Here is a 24,858-nt window from a genome sequence, read left to right on the forward strand (position 1 = left end):
GGAAGAAGTGCACGTGTAGAAGTAACTGATTAGTTATTAATGTATATCAGGTTATGTGATGGTACTTTGGTTGCACAATATATACAAAGACTAGGAGTACCCAGCAGTACCTGAATACAATTAACGCAATACATACTAGCTTGCAGAATACTTAAAATAGAAAAAGAAAAATTATAATACTGTACTTATATTTGTATAAATAAAACATATCAGAACAAATTTACATATTTATTTACAAGTCTTAATATAAAATAATTATGTGAAATTATCAAGGTTTTCAATTTGTGTATCATGCATGCTACTAATATGATCTTTTAATAATTCTTTGCTTGTAACAATAACTTCACATGATTCCTGAGGACAAGCATACAAGATGGCTTCATCAATCATGGTATTTTGATGTAAAATGTGACTAGATGAAAGTGCATTTGGGTGAGCTTCTGTAATATGATGAGAAAGAGAACCTTGACTTTCAAATACATCACCACATGTTTCACAGCAAGTGCTATCATCCACTATGGCAAATATACTAGTCACAACTTCTTGGTCATTAGAAGAGTCCAGGGTACCAGTCATTATGTCAATGCTGCTGCCACACACTTCAATATGAGCCAAAAACTCCCCCCGTGAAGTAAAATCTGTTGTGCCACAATTGCTGCACCTCCTGCAAGTCTCAAGATGAGCCATAAATTCTACATGAGTTGGAAAATTTGAAGCACCACAGTCATTGCACTTTGTCCGGTGCTTCATCATATGATCTTTCCAGAATTCAGGAGCAACCATTTCTTTGCAAAATTTGCATACGTTCTTGGTTGGGTCTGCCTTTCGTCGAACCTTAGTCATATGTTCCCTTAGACACATTATATTTTTGAACACTCTGTTACAATGATCACAAGTCACTGCAGATCCACCATGCTTACGATTTTTGTGAGACGGTAATGATGCTTTTGTTACTACCAACCCACATATGTCACAAGGTACATATTCGTTTTCTAAATGAGTATACTTCACATGCCTTTGGAGATTAAGGACAGATTTTCCACATATTTTACATTGCTCCCTTAGTTTATCACTCTTGGTTTGAAATGATACATCCACATTTTCTATCATGTATATTTTATAAAGTCCCTTTCCACACACTAAGCACTTCTTATGGTGACCTGAATCAGTCTCACTTACTAGTTCTAATTCACTCGGAGTTCTAATATCTCCACAATTATTACACTTCAGGTCTTTACTTCTTCCTAAGCTTCCACCAGTCTGATGTCTCTCTAAATGAACTTCAAATTGTTTCTTTTCAATGAAATGTTTGTCACAAATCTCACAATGAAACTTTGGTGCACTAACATGAGTTTTAAAATGTTTTTCAAAGCTGTATCTTATGTAATATTTTTTGGGACAGAAAGAGCATTCATAAACTTCATCTCTTGTATGCAGTGGTATGTGGTGTTTTAGATTAGTAAGGCTCTTAAAAACCTTCCCACATTGCTCACAGCAAAACTTCTTATTTGGATTATGTTCCTTCATGTGTCTCTCTAAAGCTGTCAAGAACCCAAAATTCTTTCCGCAAGTAGCACACTTGAACTTCATCCAATCAGTTTCTTCATGGTATCTTTTTGTGTGACTTTGCAAATTAATTCGATTTTGGTATTTTTTCCCACAAAATTTGCAAGTATAGATACTTTCATGGGTATGCTCCTGAAGAGCTGTCTGAGACTCAAAATCTTCATTACAAATGGAACACGTAAATGACTCCATATACTTGGTAGAAGGTTGAATAACTATATTTGGTGTCGTGGGATCATGATCTTTTATATACATATCTGTGATAGGAGCTGTATCATTGTCACTTTCTTTAGAAGATATTAAGGAAACATTATCTGTAACTCTTATACTTATATCATCACTATAATCTAATACTTTTGCAACACCATCAAATTCATGTGAGCTACCATCTGTCGTTTCATTACTCTCTGCAACTACTTTACTAAGATGCTCATGTATATGTTTTTCACAATCTTCTTTAAAAGTAAATGCCTTAAAGCACAGAAAGCATTCAAAACCATCAAATGATTCTGAAACCGAAGATCTGTCAAACTCATTTGAATCATCTGCAATCTGATTATTTGCTGGCATGCTTAGACCTTCCCCAATATTAATGCTACATTCGTTTGAAGTCTCAGTTTTAACATTAAAGGATTTTTCTCGATCATTAGTATCTTTACTCTGATAATCCTCACATATTTCAATTTTTATAACAGGATCAGGTTTATCTACAGCACATTCATTCACCTGCTTGGATTTTCTCCGTCTTTTTCCCCACCTTGTCATAAGTGGGACAGAATCCTCAGTCCAGTCCTTTGGACTGCTTAATTCTTCTGTGTCTAACTGATATCTTAACGGCATGTCATAGTATTTAAAATTGCCATCTTCTTTTTTTATTTTGATGGCCCTTCCTGAGCGTGTTCTGGTGATGCTAGGAATTGCAGCAGCTGCTTCCTCCTCTTCATCCTCAGAGAAAAGAGGAGGATCAACTAGCCCCTCCAAGTCATCCTCATCCTCCGAAAACTCAAATTCCTTTTCTAATTTCTTCCGGCTTATCGTCTTTGGTGGAAAGTAATCACTATTTTCTGCTTTCTTTCTTGGACGACCACGTCGTTTTTTGCAAAGGTTATCTGTTATATTAACATTTTGCATGACGTATTTATCATTAGATCGAGACATAACTCTCTTGTAATCCATAATGAAAGCTTTAGGGTTTGGAATGTCAATAGTTCTCTTAACTACTGCCCTCATTTGCCTATTAATAGGTCTATTTTTCAAATTGCAATCTTCAGTGTATACTAATGGCCTGCCTTTATCCTGTGCCATAACCAGTTCTCGGTTGAATCTGCAAATAAAATGTGATTAAATATGAGACCCAGTGGAGGAAAATATTTATATAATAAGAACAATAGGATTCAAACTTATGTATACCTAAAAAATGAACCTGAAAGTTGGTTTCGAGCAAAAGAAAAATTAAATGATACATTCAGTATTTGTCATAAATAAATTACAACATGGTAAGACATGAGACTATCTAAAATTAAATATATACCTAGAACCAAATTTGCTTTAATTAGTGAACATGATCATCGCTACCCCATTTAGAGTGTGGGCTAGCATTAGCCAAATAATGGAGCAAATAGGAAGGTAAGATTAAAGTTTTACAAGACACACCCCAACCATTCATCATATCTTCTATACAAACATATTGCATGAAGTGAAACTAGCCGCAACAAACTCCAGAAACACATCTACAGCAACATACAGCCATGTCAAAGGTGCTTGTTATAAGTTGATAAAATATTATTAAAACATTAACTTTCCTACAAACTGATTATATTTGTTTTTTTTCTCTGGCATAAGTTGACAATCCTCTATCACTTAAAGGGTGTGAAGTGGCACAAAAAATACAGTGTTAAATGCCCCCATGCGCACACATGACAACCCTCCCGCTCCAGGGCCCTGTTAGGAGCTTCCACTATGAATAGTTTTTCCATGTATGCTGCTGTCAAGTCACCAATCTTGCCGCATAGGCAGCTTGTTGTTTTGCCTTCAGCTTCAGTACTTTTTTAATGATATAATGTGCACCTCTCCCTTTGTGTGCTGTGTCCCATCTAAGAAAAACGAAATACAAAAGAATTTTCCATTTTGTGTATATTATTATGTTATTATTGTATGTTATTATCATCATCTTAACTCTTGTGGGTTGTGATGAGATCTGCCATTTATGTGTATTTTAGTTTGTGTTTGATAGGGTATTAGGTATGCTTAGGAGTGCCTTCTCACCATGCCCATTGGCTGGGGGGATTGGTGCCCTGAAGCTACATAAACACCCTATACCCCCTCGAAGTGGCAAGGGGAGTTAGGGGAACATGATAATGAAACGCCTCTTTCTGGTTGGACTTTGGTGGATCTCTGAAGCTAGCTGCACCGAGATGGCTCCACACACACAAATCACATTAGCCCCATGAGTCCTTAATAGCCTACCAGAGACCTGAGCCAGAACCTGGTCCCTTTACACAGGTGCAGGGAGCATGGAATTCTTTATGATCACCATCACCAAATGAAACTTCTAGAAAGTAAGCAAAGCAAAACAGCCATGTGCCAAGTTCACAGAAAATGAGAAATGAAACTGTAAACAACTCGACAAACGATCTACCCAGTCATCAATTTGAACCCCTTCTGGATTTAATGATGAGTTGAACTAAACACCTAACGGAACGAATCAGCCTCGCCCCCATATACAGCAGAACATCAATTCAACAAGCCTTGATTTTGCGAACCTCCGGTTGGAACACACTTTCCATGCTGGATTTACTCACCAGATTTGGCTAATAAGAAGCAGGGATATGTGTGGATTTGCTTAAGATGATGGGACAGTTTACTGATGGAGGCAATATTAAAAGAAATAGTTGAGGCCCTGGGAAAGCCACTGAGCTTATTTAAACCCAAATTCCATGATTATTTATTTCCAGTTGCAGAGGTTTTCGTTCAGTAAAACATGGACCCTTTCTCCTTTGAAAATGAAATTTTGAAGCATGTGCATGAGAAATAAGCTAGATGTGAAATTTTGTTGCCCGATATTAGTGAATGATTATGATCTCTTAGGTTCCTATGACATGGGTTGTGTATATCCATATTAGGCCTCATGGTATGTCTGTAGCTACAAGAGCAGGCCCAGCATGCCTGTTGGGTTTATCATGAAAATAATGCTGGGCCTATCTTGAAAATGCTTCCCAGTACCAGCAGCAGTTATCAGCCTCCTGAAAGAGGAAGAAAAACAGAGGAAAAATACAAACATTTGGGTTTCCGACATCCCTGATCTTAGGTCTTCAGGTTTCTGAAAGGTTTTCAACAATGGCTGATACGTTGATGACCACTGGTCTCTTAATTCCCTGTTAAGTAATGTGAGCTGCTGTTTGTGAACATTCTAGCATTTACAGTCACTTTTCTCTTTTTGCCTTGCCTGTTTGGCTTCTTGAGCCCTTGGGGCCCATTGCTGTATACATTCAGATTCCTAGTACCTGGTTCCTTAGCTCTCTTGTTTTGGTGCATTCAGTGGTTTATAACCTGCTACTGTCTTTGCTGGTTGGTTGGAGTTGGGTCTTTGCGTGCTTAGGCCTTCATGCACTGTGGCTGGGCCTCTCCTGATTTGCAACCAGGTTTGGGTCTGTGTTCCGTTGTAGTATTTTCCAACGGTTTGCTTCACCTCAGGAGCATTTTTTTTTCCCCTGGGAACTTGATTCTTCCTCATCCATTTTATTTGCAGTATATTTAACATATTTTCAGAATGAACTTCAGAAACACATGCTTCACTAAGAGAATTAGCTACACAAAACCTTTAAAAATTCACTTCAGATATTTGCCTTGCTTGTACACAACAAGCAAAAACATTATCTTTCATTCAAGTAACAAAAGCCTAGATACTTCATTATACTCTAATAACTTACTTTACAACAATAGCATCAGGATCTTCAATGGCAGGATTAATATAACAGGGAGGAGGGTTATTTTCCTTGACTTCAATAATTTGTCTTGACTGTTGATTTCTTTCATGCAAGTTTTTAACAAGACGACTTTGAATCTGAAGATTATCTGCATTGTCTGTTGGTCCAAGCTCAATAACTTCTTCATCCATTAGTTCTACCTTTAAAGCGAGTCCTGAAATATAAACATCACCTTAGTGAATATTTATTACTTTGATATTGGTGTTGCAATTATCTTTGACAAATTCACATAGACAGTGTACACTACAATATTTAATCTATCTACACAGTTCCTAGGTACTCATATATACTGTTATATACACATACATACACACACACATACACTGTATAATCACATACCTAGGGTTTCAGCCATATCCACATTGCTTCCCTGCCTTTGTTCTTCTCTTCTAGTGACTTCCTCTTCACTTTCATCACCATCTGCTGGTGGATCATTTAAAGGCACTGGCAAGTTCTTAAGTCTCAGTATTGCACGTGAAAGCTGGGGTAGTGTGTGCTCACGAATGTTGTGCTTGTGGTACTTGTAAATTGAAGAACACACAGTACCACATATCATACATTCTAGCGCTGCTTTTCCTGCACTGTTTTCTTTCATGATCCTGAAAATTTTAAATTGATTGAGGGATATGCATATAAGACATGTGCATATAAACTTTTATCTAGTTATAGATATATCTGAAGTTATCAAAAATGAATAAGGCAGTTCTAATGCATTAATTTACTTGTATGTTTTAACAAACATTGTTTGGCATTCATACTCGAATATGTGAAGGTTGTAGGTCAGTATGTGTTGAAATGAAGTCAAGAAAAATAATAATCCTTCCCCCCCCCCCCACAAAAAAAATAGGGATAATTATAAAAATTATAATGATCTAGGGAATACTTTATATAAGTGAAAAACCCTTATCTGGTCCCTAATCATCAAAATGAGACAAAGAAAATAGTTTGAAATCTGTAAAAAAATCAGCCCAAAAAAATTCAGTCATTCAGTTAAATTCAGTCAATTCCTGAAAATACTTTGATGAAAGTTTCATGACGCTGAAGCCAATAAGTTGGAGATTCGTTTAACTTTTTAAGTAATTTTACATAATTCAAATATTTTTTGCTTCCCGGCCCCTTATGCTGAGCAGTTTAAGGGTTAAATCAACACAAGTTTGAAATGTTCTGTTGATCAAACGATATGAAAGGTGAATGCTATAATTCATGTAAACAAGAAAACTACTGTACTAAAATTAAGTACTTAATTGAAAAATTTTACTGATCAGTGTCTCATCTTTATATTCACACAATTTTTTGCCCAAGTTGTTACAGTACAATTGCAATTTAATATCCAATTTGAACACAAACAATTTAACAGAAATGGTAATAATAAAAAAAAAAAATACCCAAAATCCTAAGTGTATTGAAGTGAGTGGGACTGTACTAAACAATAAAAATTTAATGTTATGGTTCCACACTTATTTAACTTAGTGACCCAGCTTAAAAAATATTTTAACTCCCACTTATTTTAAAGAATGGACTGATTTAAAATTTAAATTGAAAATACGTTTATTATTATAAAAAAATTTAAGAGTAATATATTTTATTAGTAATAATAACAAATTTGCTTTATATGTCCGCAATAGAAAAAATGAGTAAGAAAATTTGGGTTGTCATTTAACCCTTTGCAGAGGTATATATATATGTATACCAACTACTGTATGATGGTAAATACTGTACACAGGAAGGAATTAAAATTTTCTCACTAAAATATTTAAATACTTGATCAAATTAAACCTTTCAATCCTTCAAGAGCACAATTATTAGCACACTCCAAGTCAGATACATGTTCTATACACCATTATAAACATTTTTATTATAAATTTTTTCAAATGATAGTTACAATTAGAGTTAATCTTTAATATTTACATATTTTAAAATTTTCATGGATAGACAGAATTTCATATTATTTAAATTCTGATTTTGTCATATTGAGTCCTGAAATCTGGATATATTCCAGGGAAAACTATATACTGCATATTTTATGGTACCTGGAACTTGAACATAAAAAAAAAAAAAGTGCTGATCATAAGAAATACCTCTTTCTGGTTATGCTCCTGTGGCTCCTTGTAGCTAGCCACACTGAGATAGATGCACACACAAGTTCTGGCTCTGGTCTCCATAAGGCCACTACAGACTCCTGGGGCTCATGCGACTTGTGTGGAGATATCTCGGTGTGGTTAGCTACAGGGAGCATCTCAGTGTGACTAGCTACAAGAAGCCCCCATTGAGCGCCCTCCAGAAAAATATACAAGAAACGGCATCAAACTGATTTACGTAAGTTTGATTATGCATGATCTTGCCACATGCTCCAAAATTCTTCTAAATAATGACTTTTCTGAAATAAATGTTATCTTTTTATTAGGTAATATCCAATCTTGACAATTACATGAATTAACAAGCAGAACACAATTCAATTCAAGAATTGTGTACAATAATGAAACGGTGAAAATCGAAAATTTTAAATTGCATAAATTTTGCACAAAAGATGTATAAATTTTGAAATGCTAATAAAATCCTATGTAATAGATGAAATGAGAAAAAATAGCAGGTATTTAAGTATGCTCAAAGTTTAGTTACTCTACTAAACTGTGTACAGTATATACTATAAAGTGCTTATAAAGTACATCCTAATATGGGTAACATTACTGTAAATACAGCAACTTTAGTTCTAGATGCAAACAAACATCCTTTCACTGAAAAAAAAAGACTTGCCTAGTTCTACCAGGTGATGGCATTACCACTAGGTTACTCCAATAACCCACTGAGGAATTCATTACTTAACACATAGACAAGAAACTTGTTGAGATTACAGTACAGATTTTTAGAGACCCATCAAAAGCTTTCTGGGCTGTCTCCACTAGAGATGTGGTGGTCCCCAAATAATACAGGAATAAGTAGATTAACTAGCCAAGGGGACAAATATTCAAACCTAAATTTAATAAAACCACTTCCCTTTTTAATCAAAAGTCAGCACTAATACAGGAACTGTAATGGTTCACACAAATTATCACAATGAAATATACTAACCTAATGCAGAGGTGTTGGAATTTTTTGCCCCCAAAACATATTTCCCACTCTTGAGGTCACAGTTTTGAACAAATTAGGTTGATACACATTTCATTTTTTAACTCCTAGCTCGACAATGACTGAAGCTATGGTCAGGTGAGTATGCTCGTCTCAAATAACTTATTTCTTACAATGTGATCATCCTTCACAAGCTGGGTATCCACCACAGGAGAAAATCTTCAGGATATCAACCACCTGGGTGTACAACTATCATAGGACTCGACTGCCAGGGGACACAGCCATTAGGGAACAAGGTCGTCACGAGATTAATTACACATACAGATTCAGGATGGAAACCACAGCTGAGGAGCGAAGTAGTGGAATGTGCAGCACAAGTGATGGACATTGTCTAGACCACTACCCGAAAGATTGTGCCTATCTAAGAGACAATAGAAATACGTGTAGCACAATGAACCCCCCACAGTGTTTGAGCCCTGTTTTAAACAAACACTGTTCTTAAAAAGGTTCTCTCACTTTGCACCCACAATATAAGGAAAAGTTGAGGGTTGTAAAATGTTAATCCCTTGTTTTACAGTGTGTTCACTTGAGAGAGCTAAGTAAGGATCAGCTGCTTCTGGGTACAAGTGACAGGATGAACAACCCAGCAGGTGTTCCTCCTAGTGAGAGGTAAGGTACTGGAGCATCAACTGTAGCAGTGTTCCCTCACAGGACGAGTGATCCTGCCCAATAAACTCGCCCTCAAGAGCAAAATTTAACAAGGAAACCCGAGGATGAGGGCATACAGGTTATTACAACCATCGCCGGACACAATCACCAGGGTATACGACCAGGGTATACGACCATACAACAACAACACCAAGACAGGTCGTGAGAGTTGTTTTGATGTGACTTATTTTCAGGTGTGGCGGATGACCTAACGACCGGCCTGGCGGGAGCGCCCGGCCTCACCTCTACGCTCCAAATTCCACACAGCAAACTATCTCACCTGGTGAAAATGGCGATTTATCAAGAGCACATTCCTTTTGTAATAATACAGCAGCAAGAGTCTTAGTAAAGGTACACAAACAAGTATCAACTAAACAAGATGGCGCTTCCGTCGAACATCCAGAGGTATTTGGCGCTAAATTTCAAAGGATGAGTTTTACTGTCCAATCAGACTTTTCATTTTACATCTAATAAAAAACTAATAGAAACCTGGCATCATCAGTATTTACGTATTTATAAATATATATGTTAACAAAAGTTACAAAATTATACTGTGTCATGCTCATCAGTTGAATGAGCATAAATAAATAAGGATATGTTAATTTAGTTGTACATATACACTGTATTACTTACTAATGTATAATAATAATTAAATAATAATAATAATAATAATAATATTAATAATAATAATATAATACTATTAATAATAATAATAATAATAATAATAATAATAATAATAATAATAATAATAATAATAATCTTTATTTAAAAATATACAAAATTATAATATACAAAGGTTTAATAATGGTTACAGCGTATATAAGACCACTAGTATAAGTATATAAAACCGCTAATATAATTATATAAGACCACAAATATAAGTATATAGGACCACTAGCATAAATAAATAAGACAGCCAATACGTTTGGGGGAAAACTTAAAACATTTCAGTTACGTTGTATAAACAACCCGTCCTCCTAAATGCACGTCGCATTTTGACGTATACCTGAGTTTACCTGAGAGCCACTAGCACTAGTAGCCTCGACGAGGATAGGAAGCCGGAGGCTTGTCGAAGGTCCGCCCATTTGCACTGCTGATGATATTTTCCATCAGTACTTTAAAACCCAACAGAGTTTCGGCATTAAAGGCTTCGGAGGGTAGCTGGTTCCATGGGTTAATAACCCTGTGCGGTGAAAAGCATCTCCTGTTCTCAGTCCTACATTATGGCTTGTTGAGCGTGAAACCGTTGGTCCTAGTTCGTGTTACATCTGACCTTTTGAAGAAATTTTCTGGATACACATCCTCCAATTTGTTCAGTATTTTAAACGTTTCAATATGATCATCCCTGTCATGCCTGGTTTGCAGTGTTGTTAGCCCTGTGGCCCTCATCCGTTCCTGATACGTGAGATTACTTAGATGTGGAATTATTTTTGTTGCCCGGTGTTGCACTTTCTCCAGAGCAGCTATATACTTCTGAAGATGAGAAATCACGCTCAGGACTCAAATTTCTGATATTTCAGATATTTTGAAAACTGCAGGGGGGTTTGGACAAAATATGACCCATCGCCGTTTTCAGTAATTGGCTTATTTTCGGTATAAAAAGTCGTAATTTGAAAATGAAAATAGGTGCAGAGAGTCAGAATTCGGCTCGAAAATCACGCTCAGGAGTCAAATTTCCGACATTTCAGACATTTTGAAAACTGCAGTGGGGTTTGGGGAAAATTTGAGTCATCGCCGTTTACAGTAATTGGCATGTTTTCTGTATAAAAAGTCGTAATTTGAAAATGAAAATAGGTGCAGAGAGTCAGAATTCGGCTCAAAAATCACGCTCAGGAGTCAAATTTCCGACATTTAGAGATATTTTGAAAACTGCAGGGGGGTTTGGGCAAAACATGACCCATCGCCGTTTCAAGTAATTGGCATATTTTCGGATTAAAAAGTCGTAAATTGAAAATGAAAATAGGTGCAGAGAGTCAGAATTCGGCTCAAAAATCACACTCAGGAATCAAATTTCCGACATTTCAGATATTTTGAAAACTGCAGGGGGGTTTGGGCAAAATATGACCCATCGCCATTTTCAGTAATTGGCATATTTTTGGATTAAAAATTCGTAATTTGAAAATGAAAAAAGGCACAGAGAGTCAGAATTCGGCTCAAAAATCACGCTCAGGAGTCAAATTTCCGACATTTAGAGATATTTTGAAAACTGCAGGGGGTTTGGGCAAAACATGACCCATCACCGTTTAAAGTAATTGGAGTATTTTCGGTTTAAAAAGTCGTAATTTGAAAATGAAAATAGGTGCAGAGAGTCAGAATTCGGCTCAAAAATCACGCTCAGGAGTCAAATTTCCGACATCTCAGATATTTTGAAAACTGCAGGGGGATTTGGGCAAAACATGACCCATCGCCGTTTCAAGTAATTGGCATATGTTCGGTATAAAAAGTCGTAATTGGAAAATGAAAATAGGTGCAGAGAGTCAGAATTCGGCTCAAAAATCACGCTCAAGAGTAAAATTTCCAACATTTAAGATATTTTGAAAACTGCAGGGGGGATTGGGCAAAATATCGCAGTTTTCAGTAATTTGCATCTTTTCGGAATAATAAGTCGTAATTTGAAAATGAAAATAGGTGCAGAGAGTCAGAATTCGGCTCAAAAATCCCGCTCAGGAATCAAATTTCCGACATTTCAGATATTTTGAAAACTGCGGGTGGGTTTGGGCAAAATATGACCTATCGCCGTTTTCAGTAATTGGCATATTTTCGGATTAAAAAGTCGTAATTTTAAAATGAAAAAAGGCGCAGAGTCAGAATTCGGCTCAAAAATCACTCTCAGGAGTCAAATTTCCGACATTTAAGATGTTTTGAAAACTGCAGGGGGGTTTGGGCAAAACATGACTTATCGCCGTTTTCAGTAATTGGCATATTTTCGGTATAAAAACTCGTAATTTGAAAATAAAAATAGGTGCAGAGAGTCGGAATTCGGCTCAAAAATCACGCTCAGGAGTCAAATTTCCAACATTTCAGATTTTTTGAAAACTGCATGGGGGTTTGAGCAAAATTTGATCTATCGCCGATTTCAGTAATTGGCATATTTGCGGTATAAAAAGTCGTAATTTGAAAATGAAAATAGGTGCAGAGAGTCAGAAATCGGCTCAAAAATCACGCTCAGGATTCAAATTTCCGACATTTCAGATATTTTGAAAACTGCAGGGGGGTTTGGGCAAAATATGACCCATCGCTTTTTTCAGTGATTGGCTTATTTTCGGTATATAACGTTGTAATTTGAAAATGAAAATAGGTTCAGAGAATCAAAATTCGGCTAAAAAATCCCGCTCAGGACTCAAATTTCCGACATTTCAGATATTTTGAAAACTGCAGGGGGGTTTGGGCAAAATATGACCTATCGCCGTTTTCAATAATTGGCATATTTTCGGATTAAAAAGTCGTAATTTTAAAATGAAAAAAAGGCGCAGAGTCAGAATTCGGCTCAAAAATCACTCTCAGGAGTCAAATTTCCGACATTTAAGATATTTTGAAAACTGCAGGGGGGTTTGGGCAAAACATGACTTATCGCCGTTTTCAGTAATTGGCATATTTTCGGTATAAAAAGTCGTAATTTGAAAATAAAAATAGGTGCAGAGAGTCGGAATTCGGCTCAAAAATCACGCTCAGGAGTCAAATTTCCAACATTTCAGATTTTTTGAAAACTGCATGGGGGTTTGAGCAAAATTTGATCTATCGCCGATTTCAGTAATTGGCATATTTGCGGTATAAAAAGTCGTAATTTGAAAATGAAAATAGGTGCAGAGAGTCAGAAATCGGCTCAAAAATCACGCTCAGGAATCAAATTTCCGACATTTCAGGTATTTTGAAAACTGCAGGGGGGTTTGGGCAAAACATGACCCATCGCCGTTTCAAATAATTGGCATATTTTCGGTATAAAAAGCCGTAATTTGAAAATGAAAATAGGTGCAGAGAGTCAGAATTCGGCTCAAAAATCACGCTCAGGAGTCAAATTTCCGACATTAAAGATATTTTGAAAACTGCGGGTGGGTTTGGGCAAAATATGACCCTTCGCCGTTTTCAGTAATTGGCATATTTTCGGATTAAAAAGTCGTAATTTGAAAATGAAAAAGGCGCAGAGAGTCAGAATTCGGCTCAAAAATCACTCTAAGTGGTAAAATTTCCGACATTTCAGATATTTTGAAAACTGCAGGGGGGTTTGGGCAAAACATGACCCATCGCCGTTTCAAGTAATTGGCATATTTTCGGTATAAAAAGCCGTAATTTGAAAGTGAAAATAGGTGCAGAGAGTCAGAATTCGGCTCAAAAATCACGCTCAGGATTCAAATTTCTGACATTTCAGATATTTTGAAAACTGCAGGGGGGTTTGGGCAAAATATGACCCATCGCCGTTTTCAGTAATTGGCATATTTTCGGATTAAAAAGTCGTAATTTGAAAATGAAAAAGGCGCAGAGAGTCAGAATTCGGCTCAAAAATCACTCTAAGTGGTAAAATTTCCGACATTTCAGATATTTTGAAAACTACAGGGGGGGGGGCGAAATATGACCCATCGCTGTATTCAGTAATTTGCATATTTTCGGCAAAAAAATCGTAATTTGAAACTGCAAATAGGTGCAGAGAGGCCTAATATATTGAAATTCTATTCATTTGTTTCCGCCTCCACCGGGGATCGAACTCAGGACTACGAATCCGAAGCGCTGTCCACTCAGCTGTCAGGGCCCTTAGGTGTATACCTAAGCTTGTTAATAAAGAAAATTAAAAAAGTGACATGTCATTTTATGATATTTAGATACACCAGGAATCAGTAACAGTATCTATGTAGTAATTAATAATTAATGTTCAAGACAGCAAAACGCCGGGTGACATGTAGAATGAGAAAAAGTGAGAAAAATTGGGTTTAAGATAATAATTTAGTTCTTTATGAAATGAAATGTAAAGTTATGGAGGATAATTGAGCTGAAACAAGATATATATGTATACAGGTTTTATCTTCACAAATGTTGTGCTATATATATATAATGGAATCTTTCCAACATAAAGACGCTCTGGGCTGCTGAAAGGAGAACCTCGGCAGACTGAGGGAGAGATGTAGCGGAAAGTCGCTAGGTTTGAGAGGTGTGTGGGAGCTTCAGGGCGTGATGGGGACCACCTGGGCTGGGTTGTTGAAGAAGAGGGTGGCGCCGGAGACGGAGAGGCCGGGAGACGACCCCACGCTCACCTCAGAGCCCTCCGGAGGCCCTGCCACCAAGGCAGAGACTCTAGGTCCAGAGGAGGCATTCTTCAACCTGAAGAGACCAAAAACAGCTTGAAATTGCAATATCTTTGGATACAGTAAAATACTCTGACAAAGGTTATGTTATAGACTGTCAGTTTATGTTACTCATCCTTATGTACAAAAGCCCGTGGCTGTGAGTATTAGTTGTGTTCCAGTGAATTGCGAGGCAGCTAAGGCACGAGTCGGTGAGAACAATAAGATAAATGTACTAGTTCGTGCACGAGGTTAACATTTCATTTCCTGATGGGAAATAGAGACCAATAAATTTATTAATTTTTCCCATATATGGTGAGATATATGGTTTGGTGAGATATGGCATAAATAATTGTGTTAAGACTTTAGAGTGTGTGACCTGTTGGCGCGGCTGACGCTGAGATGGTCTGAGGACACTTGCACCTCGCCGACGAAGGAGCCGTACTGGTGGCTGGGGAAGGCGACGGTGCCTGCTGTTAACTCCACGTCGTTGTCGTCTGATGCCACCGTGTCACGAGGACGACACGCCACCTGTCCTGCCAGACACGACGCCATCACCAAAACCTATAACACAAAATAAAGCGTGAAAGAAATACTAGTTATTGATGGGATAATTAGGCTATCCCACTTCAACCCTTGCACACACGCCCGCCTCCTGTCTCTATGTAAGGTCAACATCCCTCAAAATAGATCACTATAACTGCAACTGAACTCTGAATGTGTCAGGTTCATGATCTCTACCAACAACGGCACTTCCTTGAACAATGGGAGATCAACCTTTTCCAAATTGCGATCCCTGTATTAGGCTTCTTGGGATCATGGCTTCTTAATTTGATAAAATTGTGAACATATTGTTGTTAACAAACCATGTAACATCAATTGAAATTGAAATAAGTTTATTGAGGTAAAATACACACAAAGGGATGAGGTAGCTCAAGCCCAGTAACATCAGGGGTATAACTTGCTTAGCTAACCCAACTGGGGTTCAGTTCCTGAACACATGATGTTTTATAAAACACCGATGGTTGAAATAATCATTAGGGCAAATTGGGGGGGGGGGCCATTGACAAGCTGCCGGCTTCTTGTCTTCGTCGAAGCTACTAGATTTTTAGTGGCTCTCACGTAAATTCAGTTAAATATGTGAAACTAGGTAACTAGCTTATCGAGGCTGTTAAATGAATTTCGGGGTTCAGTTCCCGAACTCAATATGTGCCTCAGTAACCGTTGTTGCTGTTGTTTTAGGTTCAGCTACAGGGAACAAGAGGTTGCAAGTAGCACGGGCTATGGTGAGCCCGTAGTGGCCTCACCTGCCACAGGAGCGGGACTGTAACTCCCTCATTAACCTATTCCACTACCGCCCATGGTAATGGTACGGGATGCACGATATAAGGGGCCCAGTAGTACAATCTGGTTCGTTCTCGACTCACAATCGAGAATTCTGAGCTAGAATCCCACGCGGGACAGAAATGATTAGACAAATTTCCTATCACATAATGCATCTGTTCACCTAGCAGTAAATAGGTACTCAGGTGCTAGTTAGCTTGTTGTGGGGTTGTATCCTGAGCGGGGTCAGTAATTCCACCTTGGGGGGGAGGGGGGAGGACTGTTACGAAATATCGTATCGTGTTATTTCGTCGCATAAAGGCACAGTTATTTATTAGTAATACGTTCATTATTACAGGAAGAACGAGGTTAACGACCGTGGAGGTCGTTAACGGTCAGCACGGTATGGCTCGTCCGGTGGCGGGAATTTCTGTTAGCCAATCAGAACCACCGGGCGAGGTAACGAGTGCTGGCCGGAGCATGTGGAGAAACAGACCTCTACTCCCCTCCATTCAGTCAACATGCTGTCGTCGCTTTCGGATGTTTGACCAACTGACCCAACTGTTCCAGTATGCTCTACCCTCACCAAAGGAAACGGACGTGAGAACCTAGCGGCATGGTAAACGTCTCTGAGGTCGTGGAAGGCACCGTCATTGATAGATAGAGGCGTTGAGGTAACACACAGTTTCCGAATAGTGGTCCTAATTACGGAAAAGTGGATGATCTGTAAGTGGGAAGAACAATCGGACAAGAGACGACCATTTCATGGTCGCAGTCTCTTTCTATATATATATATATATATATATATATATATAATATATATATATATATGTCGTACCTAGTAGCCAGAACGCACTTCTCAGCCTACTATTCAAGGCCCGATTTGCCTAATAAGCCAAGTTTTCCTGAATTAATATATTTACAATAATTTTTTTCTTATGAAATGATAAAGCAACCCTTTTCTCTATGTATGAGGTCAATTCTTTTTACTGGATTTAAAATTAACGTAGATATATGACCGAACCTAACCAACCCTACCTAACCTAACCTAATCTATATTTATAGGTAAGGTTAGGTTAGGTAGCCAAAAAAAGCTAGGTTAGGTTAGGTTAGGTAGGTTAGGTAGACGAAAAAACATTAATTCATGAAAACTTGGCTTATTAGGCAAATCAGGCCTTGAATAGTAGGCTGAGAAGTGCGTTCTGGCTATTAGGTACGACATATATATATATATATTATATATATATATATATTATATATATATATATATATATATATATATATATATATATATATATATATATATATATATATCTGTACTTATGTACACTGCATGTAATATATTGTATATAAGGTGGTTAGAGATATATCCGAATATATCCATGATGAAGTTTTTATACAATCTTATTTTCTTGTCCTTTGTCAGACATCGGCACAAAGTGTGTCGCACCTGACAATAGGTCCGACTGAGGGTGACACCTGATCAAATTAATGTACCGCTCTATTACAACGAAACATAAGATAAACACTCAGAATAAACCTATTTTAAATGTGTTGGGTTGTCGACAGTTCGATCCCAACACATATGGGGGCCTGTCCGGGAGTGTTTTGAGCAAGACACAGTGTACACTTGTAGCCCGATGCCTGTCCCCCGATACAATGAATTATTATTATTATTATTATTATTATTTATTATTAACTGAGTCCAAACTTTTCTCCTCTCTCCCGAACTTCATAACTTTGCATTTGTTGGGACTGAACTCCAATAGCCTGGCTCCTGAGATCCCCAGGCTATTACCTGAGGGCCACCATCTCCAGTGGCCTCGACGGGGACAGGAAGCAGGCGGCTTGTTAATTAAAGATCTTATTAATCCTAATGACTTTTTTCAGCTGCTGAATATTAAACTGAATTAATGTCTTGGCATTTACGGCTTGGGTGGATAAACGGTGGTAATGAACATTGATTTATTAACTTATGGGTGTAAAAAGTATGTTTCCTTGTCCTATATTGTGACTTGTTGAACTTGGACGCTGTTGCCCATTGTGTGAGTTACGTTATTTAGATTTTCCCTAATATCTTGTAATCTTCTTCACACCTTACACTTTGTATCAGTTTTGCATCGCCTGCACACACACTGCGATAAACGATATATCTTGTTGAGAAAGTCATTCAAGTAAATCATGAACTGCTGAGGTTCAGGCATCGAGACGAGGGATCCCCGCTTCTTACCGATCTCCACTGATATTTTCTCATTATCATCCTCTTTGTGTTTCCTGTTTGTCAGGTTAGTGTGTGTGTGTGTGTGTACTCACCTAATTGTGCTTGCGGGGGTTGAGCTCTGGCTCTTTGGTCCCGCCTCTCAACTGTCAATCAACTGGTGTAGAGATTCCTGAGCCTACTGGGCTCTATCATATCTACACTTAAAGCTGTGTTTGGAGTCAGTCTCTACCACATCACTTCCTAATGCATTCCATTTGTCTACTACTCTGTGTGTGTGTGTTCGGGCGAGCGTGCGTGCCTAAATGCACTAGGGGTGTACCTCGTTGCCAACACCAATAGGCCGTAGTCCCGCTGCCCCCATATATGGCGATGCACCTTGCGCGCCAGCCGGTGCAAGGGAAGCGCCTCCCTGGAGCACTGGCTGACCCAGAGGATGTGGGCGGAGGCCCGTCCGTGACACCTCACATTTACTCTCCCTGATACAAGCACCAAGCACAAAACCGGTGCGTGCCTAAACGCTCCTCATATAGTCTGTCGAGAATACTTATTAGTGACAAGTACGCAAGACGTGTTGTATTCCCAGAGTAACCAGGAACACTACGCTCTCCGCATATCTCCCGCTTTCACTTGTGACGTTCATGAAATGCAGATTCAGCCGGGTCACGACCTATTGCACCGACAATGCAACTTCCTTTGTCTTTCTGTGCTCTTGGTCCAAGTGTGGGTGTGTTCCTGAGTGGGATATATATTGAGAGGGGGTCCCGGTAGTTCAATCGGGTTCGTTCTCGACAATTCCAGGTTCGAATACCGGGCGGGACAGAAATGGTTAGGCACATTTCTTATCACATGATGCTCATGTTCACCTAGCTTGAAGTAGGTACCCAGGAGTTAGCTTGTGGGGTTGCATCCTGGGTCAGTAATTCGACCTTTCGGGTGGGATGGGGGGAATCTCGATATACATAAGCCTAACGTGTATATAAACTCTGGCTGCCTGTCCCCCGACACAGTGAATTAATAAATTATTATTAATTATATTGTCATTCAGTGCAATTACAGTGCAAGCTGATTTGCTAGCTACCATTGCAATTAAATATAAGTTTTGAAGATAAATTATGAAAACAATACCAAACAATATCCACTTAAGACCTTTTGTGCCTTCTGCCTCTGCCACTCACAGGAGAAGTATGGGGCGCACAGCAAACTACCACTCACAGAAGGAGTATGCGGTGCTTAGTAAACTACCACTCACAGGAGGTGTATCGGGGTGCCTAGTAAACTTCCAATCACAGGAGGAGTATGGGGTACACAGCAAACTACCACTCACAGGAGGAGTATGCAGTGCTTAGTAAACTACTACTCACAGGAGGTGTATGGGGTGCCTAATAAACTACCACTCACAGGAGGAGTGATGGGTTGCACAGTAAACTGCAACTCAAAAGAGTGAGTTTCCTACGCCCAAGAACAAACCTTACCTGTTTCCTAATCAATCCGTATAACACATTTAACCCTTACTTTGTGACGCCCCCATAACTCAAATACAATAAAATATTAACATAATAATAACAATATTCTATTCATAAACAAATATTATATAGGACAAATATTTTACTGGCTCATGACACGCGCGGCATTAGAAACAATGTCTTTGTTGGCTGGCCTCGCCGGTTGCAAGTGAGGGAGCAACAAGGACAGTCATCTCACTAGACACGGAAGGGTTCGCTGTGCTCATAGCAGTAATGCCAGTGTTTATACCTACTCTGAGCTGGGTCGTACAGGTAAGTGTCTCCACTCATCCTTAAATATATCACGATGAGATTGTCCTAAATTAAAAAGTGAATACAGAATTTTGGATTTATTTATCCTCATGTTTATAAACAGGTGTCGAAGTATGCAAATAATCTCGCACTGACACTTGTTCAGGTGACTATTCAGTGGTGTGTGAAACTGACTGGAAAATATTAACTTTTAGTATATTTCGTGACTGAGTGCACCTCTCTTCAATGTATGAAACTTTATTACCTACGATATTGTGAACTGCGTCGTATATGACACGGATGAACTTGGTTGAACAATTGTCACATATTTTTCACTCTTCCGAATTCCCGACGATTGATAACGTATAACCACAAAGGAAAAAGGAAACCGGAAATATTCGAGTTCTTTCGCGTCTATTTTAATACAGCTTCGGAAGTAATCACAAAAGAAATATAAAGTCAGTATGTATTCACAGAATGAAGTGTCGAAGTTAAAAAATAAGGAAACTAGTAAAATTGCAGATATGATCTTGAGTAAAACCAGGAACCAAAATGGCAAAAGCGGATATGTTAAAATAGACAGGAAAGCGCTGAAGGATTTCCTGTTACATTTTCCTTTGTGGTTATATGTGATCACACTATTCACCAAAATGTGAATAAGGTATGTAAATTCATAGTATGTAAACTCTTCGCGATTTACATACTATGAGAACCACGCGCTCTTTCGTAATCGTAATAATAATAATAATTTGTAAGTTATGTTGACGTACCAGCAGTGGGGTGGAGAGCATCTTAGATTGGAGAGGTGGACAGGGCGACACGTAGTGGTGGCTGCGGCGCGCCAGGAAGGACTGGTGAAGGAGGCAGGAGCTAGCAGGAGGCAGGTGAGAGGCTGGTGGGAGGGGCGAGCAGGTTCCTCTGAACACTGGAGGTGACCGCCAGGCTTCAAGGATGCCTGTTAATGCTGGCGGAGCACTCGGGGTGTGGGCGCTGGCCTCACGAACATCACACTCTTAATGATGCATGCATTCATATGGATACAAAAATTTGTTTACATATGTACGTACAAAGTCTCAGATAAATAAAAGGGAGCGAAGTAATTCAAAGTGGCGGTTAGAGTGCAAAGTTCTCGGTAGGCTTTCCTGTGTGCTCGTGTTGTCTGCCAAGTACCAAACTCTCACTACGATTTCCACACCCACGTTCCTGGTAGTGTATGATGGTGGTGTTTCTGGGAGCTCCACACCGGACTACACTCACAAGCTCCTGCTAGTGAGCAATCAGGATAATAATTAGGAACTTCCGGTTGGTATTAATTTATCCAAAATGTAATTATTCTACATATTATGGAAATATTTTAATCAACGAGTTGTCAGACGGTCTAACAATTTAAAATTATGTGTATTAAGGGTCAAGTGTTAAAGATAATGTTACGCAAATAATTTATTTTGTTTATGTAGGCTGCTTACGATTACAAATCATAATGCAATGAAACAACCTAATCAAAATTTAACCTAAAATAACCTTCACCTAACCATGGATAGAGTAGATAACAGCATTAATTATGTAGTCACTCTCAATCCGTTTCCGTGAGCGTATTTCCTTCCTCCCCTGAGAACAGGTTAATATATAATATATTTTGACATGTTTCATTGCATATGACCGCATATTTCGTGTTGATATTTTTAATGTTTAGGGCTTCTTTCCCTCTGACTTAATGTTCTTGCATCTTGGTTTAATTGGAAGAGGATTTCTCCAAATGTAATATTTGTTCAAGGTTGACTAAAAGTTAGCTGTATGAAGTATTATACTTATTATAATTTGCACATTTTAACCTATAAGGTTCATCCACAAGTGAGGAGACAGATTGATAGATAAAGATTAAGCCACCCCAGAGGTGGCACATGCATGAGTAGCCCGTAAGTAAGAAGACAGTTGTTGTTTTAGCTATTCAGAATGAAATGTCCATGTAGCACTGGCTATATATATATATATATATATATATATATATATATATATATATATATATATATATATATATATATATATATATATATATATATAGTGAGCCCGTAATTGAGTTCGGGTCTTGTTTTAATAACATTATCTTAGTGGCAGATATAGAAGCACAGTGATTACTAGCGAGTCCTATTCTTCAATTGCTTTTCCGATCATTGTAGTCGTTGTGGATTTTACATCTAATGCAGCTGCTCTCGTTGGATTAATGTTGAGTTTGATGCGCAGGGCTTCAGTTGCTTCACATTCCAGTAAGTAGTGCAATAGTGGCGTCTCTGCTTCTGTTCCACAGATATGACACTCTTGAACTATCGGGTTTATTACCTCCCCAATAATAGAGGAGACAGTTGTTGTTGTTGTTATAGATTCAGCTACTGGGAACAAAAAGTTCCAAGTAGCACGGGCTATGGTGAGCCCGCGTTGAACTTACTTGGCACAGGAGCGGGGCAAGTACCACGGGGTATGGTGAGCCCGTAGTGGACCTATCTGGCACAGGAGCCGGGCAAGTAGCACGGGCTATGGTGAGCCCGTTGTGGACTTACCCGGCACAGAAGCGGGGCTGTAACTTTGGAGGAGACAGTTGTTGTTTTAGATTTAGCTACTCGGAACGTTCCTTCAACAACCGCCCACAAGATGGGTATGGGGTGCATAATAAATGAACTAAACTAAACTGGAAGACTTAGCCTTGATGCCTAAGGATGATTTTTAGCTTGGGTACGCGATTTTGGAATGGGGAGATTGTTAGTCCAAAAGTTGGTTAATTTAGCACTTTACATTGTGTACGATGTGACAAATCAAGAGAACGGGCTGCACAAAAGATTATTGATGTGTGTATTTGTGTGGGGGATTAGATATGTATGTGTATGTATATATGTATACGTATATATATATATGCACATGTATGTATGAGAGTGTGTACATGTATATATAACATTAATAATTTTGTAACTAGCGTAAAAATTATTATTTGCTTAGCTAAACGAACTAGAGGGTTCAGTTCCTGAACCGATTATGTGCCTCTGTAATCCTTTACACCACCGCCCACGGGATGGGTATGGGGTGCATAATAAAGAAAGAAATTGAATTGGGCTGCCCATCGCCGAGAGAGAACCCTCCCACCGCCCTCTTATCTCATGAATACATCGGATAGCGAATATTTTGAACTCGCTGTCAAGATAGTGGTTGGGAAATATGTACAGTATTCTCGTTACAAATAATAATAAATAAAAATATATATTATTTTCTCGTAAGGAAAATTTCTTTATCTCCATATACATTTGTTTTTGAGTGATATATGAATAAATGATGTTCACGGTATATGATCGGCTCACCACGGCATCAACGATTAACGGGATACGAACCCCGGGAGATGCCTGTGGGCGTTTTTGTTGTTCTGCCTAAAACTGTTTTAATTATTATATATTTATTATTTTCACTTATTAATATAAAGTGTTAAATCTACATAATGTATTGTGGTTATAACGACATAGTCTCTGCAAGATAAGGAAAGAACAAGACTAAATCCATTTGTTGATTGGTTTAGTTGAAGCCAGGTGTCGACCTTGTGGCGTGATGGTCCTACTCCTCCTTCCTCGCCTAATATGTCCACCACACCTACCCGCCAGCACCTGCCTCACACGGCTACCACCACACCTACCCGCCAGCACCTGCCTCACACAGCTACCACCACACCTACCCGCCAGCACCTGCCTCACATAGCTACCACCACACCTACCCGCCAGCACCTGCCTCACACAGTTACCACCACACCTACCTGCCTCACGATCCACCTCACAAGGCTATCACTATAGCTCCTGCTTTGCACGATCACCATGGCAGTACCTGCTTCACACAGCACAGTCTAGCAAGTTATTACCAAAAGAAATCCCTATGTCAGTATGACCATATCAGTGACATGGTGAACAGTTCCGCCGCCAGCTTAAGGCTCTGCTTAAGGTTCAGTCACACTAGCAACACACACCAACGACTGGCTTGACAACTTGCCCATGGTTTTCCTTGTCATCCAGTCAGAAACGAAGGAGCAAAGAGGTTCTCATCAGCACACCTCAAGCTCCTATGAGAACTTTGGGCCACTCCTCTCCCTTTCCTCTGTTTCCTTACTATATAGTAGTCCTGTGGAAACACTGCATTTGTTATGACGCCTGACAATTTTGTTTCCGAGTCTTATTACATCTGGGTTTTCTTCCTGCGACCTTTCGGTCAGTTCACTTGCTTTGTTAGTAATTCCATCGATGTTTGAGGACATTACCATGAAGCTCACTTTCCTATATCTATTATTACACACACACACTTCCCACTGGTGTAGGAAGCCGTTTCATGGGCAGGGCTACTTGGGTTGGCTCATCCTCCTGTTACTAGAGGTTTGGAGGGAGGTGGGGTGGGGGGATGGAGAGCTTAGATCTTGCCTGGGCCTGCTTGGGACAGGAAGAAGTCCAAAGGGTGGGGGGACCGGGGGTGTTCAGAGAAAGGAGGTAGGGGGTGCTTTGGGTGAAAGCTTGTCCTCCTGTGGGGTAGTTACCAAGGGTTTGGGAAGAAGTGGGGTGGGGGATGACAGGCCTAGATCTTTCCTGGGTCTGCCTTGGGGCAGGAAGAAGACCAGGGAATGGAGAGGCAGGGGGGAGGGGGTGCTTGGGGTGAGGGAGGAGGGAGGATTTGGGTGGTATGGTGAGCATTGTGTGGGGGAAGGATCCTATGTGGTGGCAGGTGGGGGTGTTGCAGTCCCCTCTGGGGTTCATGAATTACTGGTATGGGATTCTCCACTCCCCTCTGCAATTGCCGGGTTGGAGGCTGAGGTTCCCTGGCTCCCTTCCCTCCCCTGCGTTTTTTTTTTTTTTACAACTGCTGAGTACATTATCTCGTCCCTGGTCATGTCCCTCTGATGGAATACCTCTCTGTATTCCCCTACATATTGCAGTTTTCTTCTTTTT

General features: G+C 39.1%; 2 protein-coding genes across 4 annotated transcripts; both read right to left on the bottom strand.

Moving 5' to 3' along the window:
- Nucleotides 1-214: 214 nt before the first annotated feature.
- Nucleotides 215-9,742, bottom strand: LOC123760626 (zinc finger protein 845). Of its 3 annotated transcripts, none has more exons than XM_045746359.2 (4): nt 9,607-9,742; nt 5,892-6,151; nt 5,496-5,706; nt 215-2,890 (listed from the first exon to the last, which is right to left on the bottom strand). In XM_045746359.2, exons 2-4 carry the CDS (start codon nt 6,145-6,147, stop codon nt 256-258), a joined length of 3,102 nt encoding a protein of 1,033 aa, XP_045602315.2. In that variant the 5' UTR covers nt 6,148-6,151; nt 9,607-9,742; the 3' UTR covers nt 215-255. The 3 variants fall into 3 exon arrangements, with proteins under 3 accessions (XP_045602315.2, XP_045602316.2, XP_069184390.1); XM_045746360.2 differs by lacking the exon at nt 9,607-9,742 and adding an exon at nt 8,622-9,527; XM_069328289.1 differs by lacking the exon at nt 9,607-9,742 and adding an exon at nt 9,404-9,494.
- A 4,578-nt stretch (nt 9,743-14,320) lies between these two features.
- Nucleotides 14,321-20,798, bottom strand: LOC123760627 (uncharacterized). The gene is made up of 3 exons (XM_045746362.2): nt 20,668-20,798; nt 14,979-15,163; nt 14,321-14,636 (listed from the first exon to the last, which is right to left on the bottom strand). Exons 1-3 carry the CDS (start codon nt 20,686-20,688, stop codon nt 14,480-14,482), a joined length of 363 nt encoding a protein of 120 aa, XP_045602318.1. The 5' UTR covers nt 20,689-20,798; the 3' UTR covers nt 14,321-14,479.
- Between the last annotated feature and the right edge of the window lie 4,060 nt (nt 20,799-24,858).

The sequence above is a fragment of the Procambarus clarkii genome, chromosome 21, assembly GCF_040958095.1.
Source record: "Procambarus clarkii isolate CNS0578487 chromosome 21, FALCON_Pclarkii_2.0, whole genome shotgun sequence".
Classification (NCBI taxonomy): domain Eukaryota; kingdom Metazoa; phylum Arthropoda; class Malacostraca; order Decapoda; family Cambaridae; genus Procambarus; species Procambarus clarkii.

What these genes read in the sequence shown, in the direction of transcription:
- LOC123760626 (XM_045746359.2), bottom strand. Translation starts at nt 6,147, where the DNA reads ATGAAAGAAAACAGTGCAGGAAAAGCAGCGCTAGAATGTATGATATGT. An exon ending in GGATATGGCTGAAACCCTAG is followed by an intron (nt 5,707 to 5,891) that starts GTATGTGATTAT and finishes TTTATATTTCAG; the next exon opens with GACTCGCTTTAAAGGTAGAA. An exon ending in CCTGATGCTATTGTTGTAAA is followed by an intron (nt 2,891 to 5,495) that starts GTAAGTTATTAG and finishes TTTTATTTGCAG; the next exon opens with ATTCAACCGAGAACTGGTTA.
- LOC123760627 (XM_045746362.2), bottom strand. Translation starts at nt 20,688, where the DNA reads ATGCTCTCCACCCCACTGCTG. An exon ending in TGCTCTCCACCCCACTGCTG is followed by an intron (nt 15,164 to 20,667) that starts GTACGTCAACAT and finishes TTTGTGTTATAG; the next exon opens with GTTTTGGTGATGGCGTCGTG. An exon ending in AGCGTCAGCCGCGCCAACAG is followed by an intron (nt 14,637 to 14,978) that starts GTCACACACTCT and finishes TGGTCTCTTCAG; the next exon opens with GTTGAAGAATGCCTCCTCTG.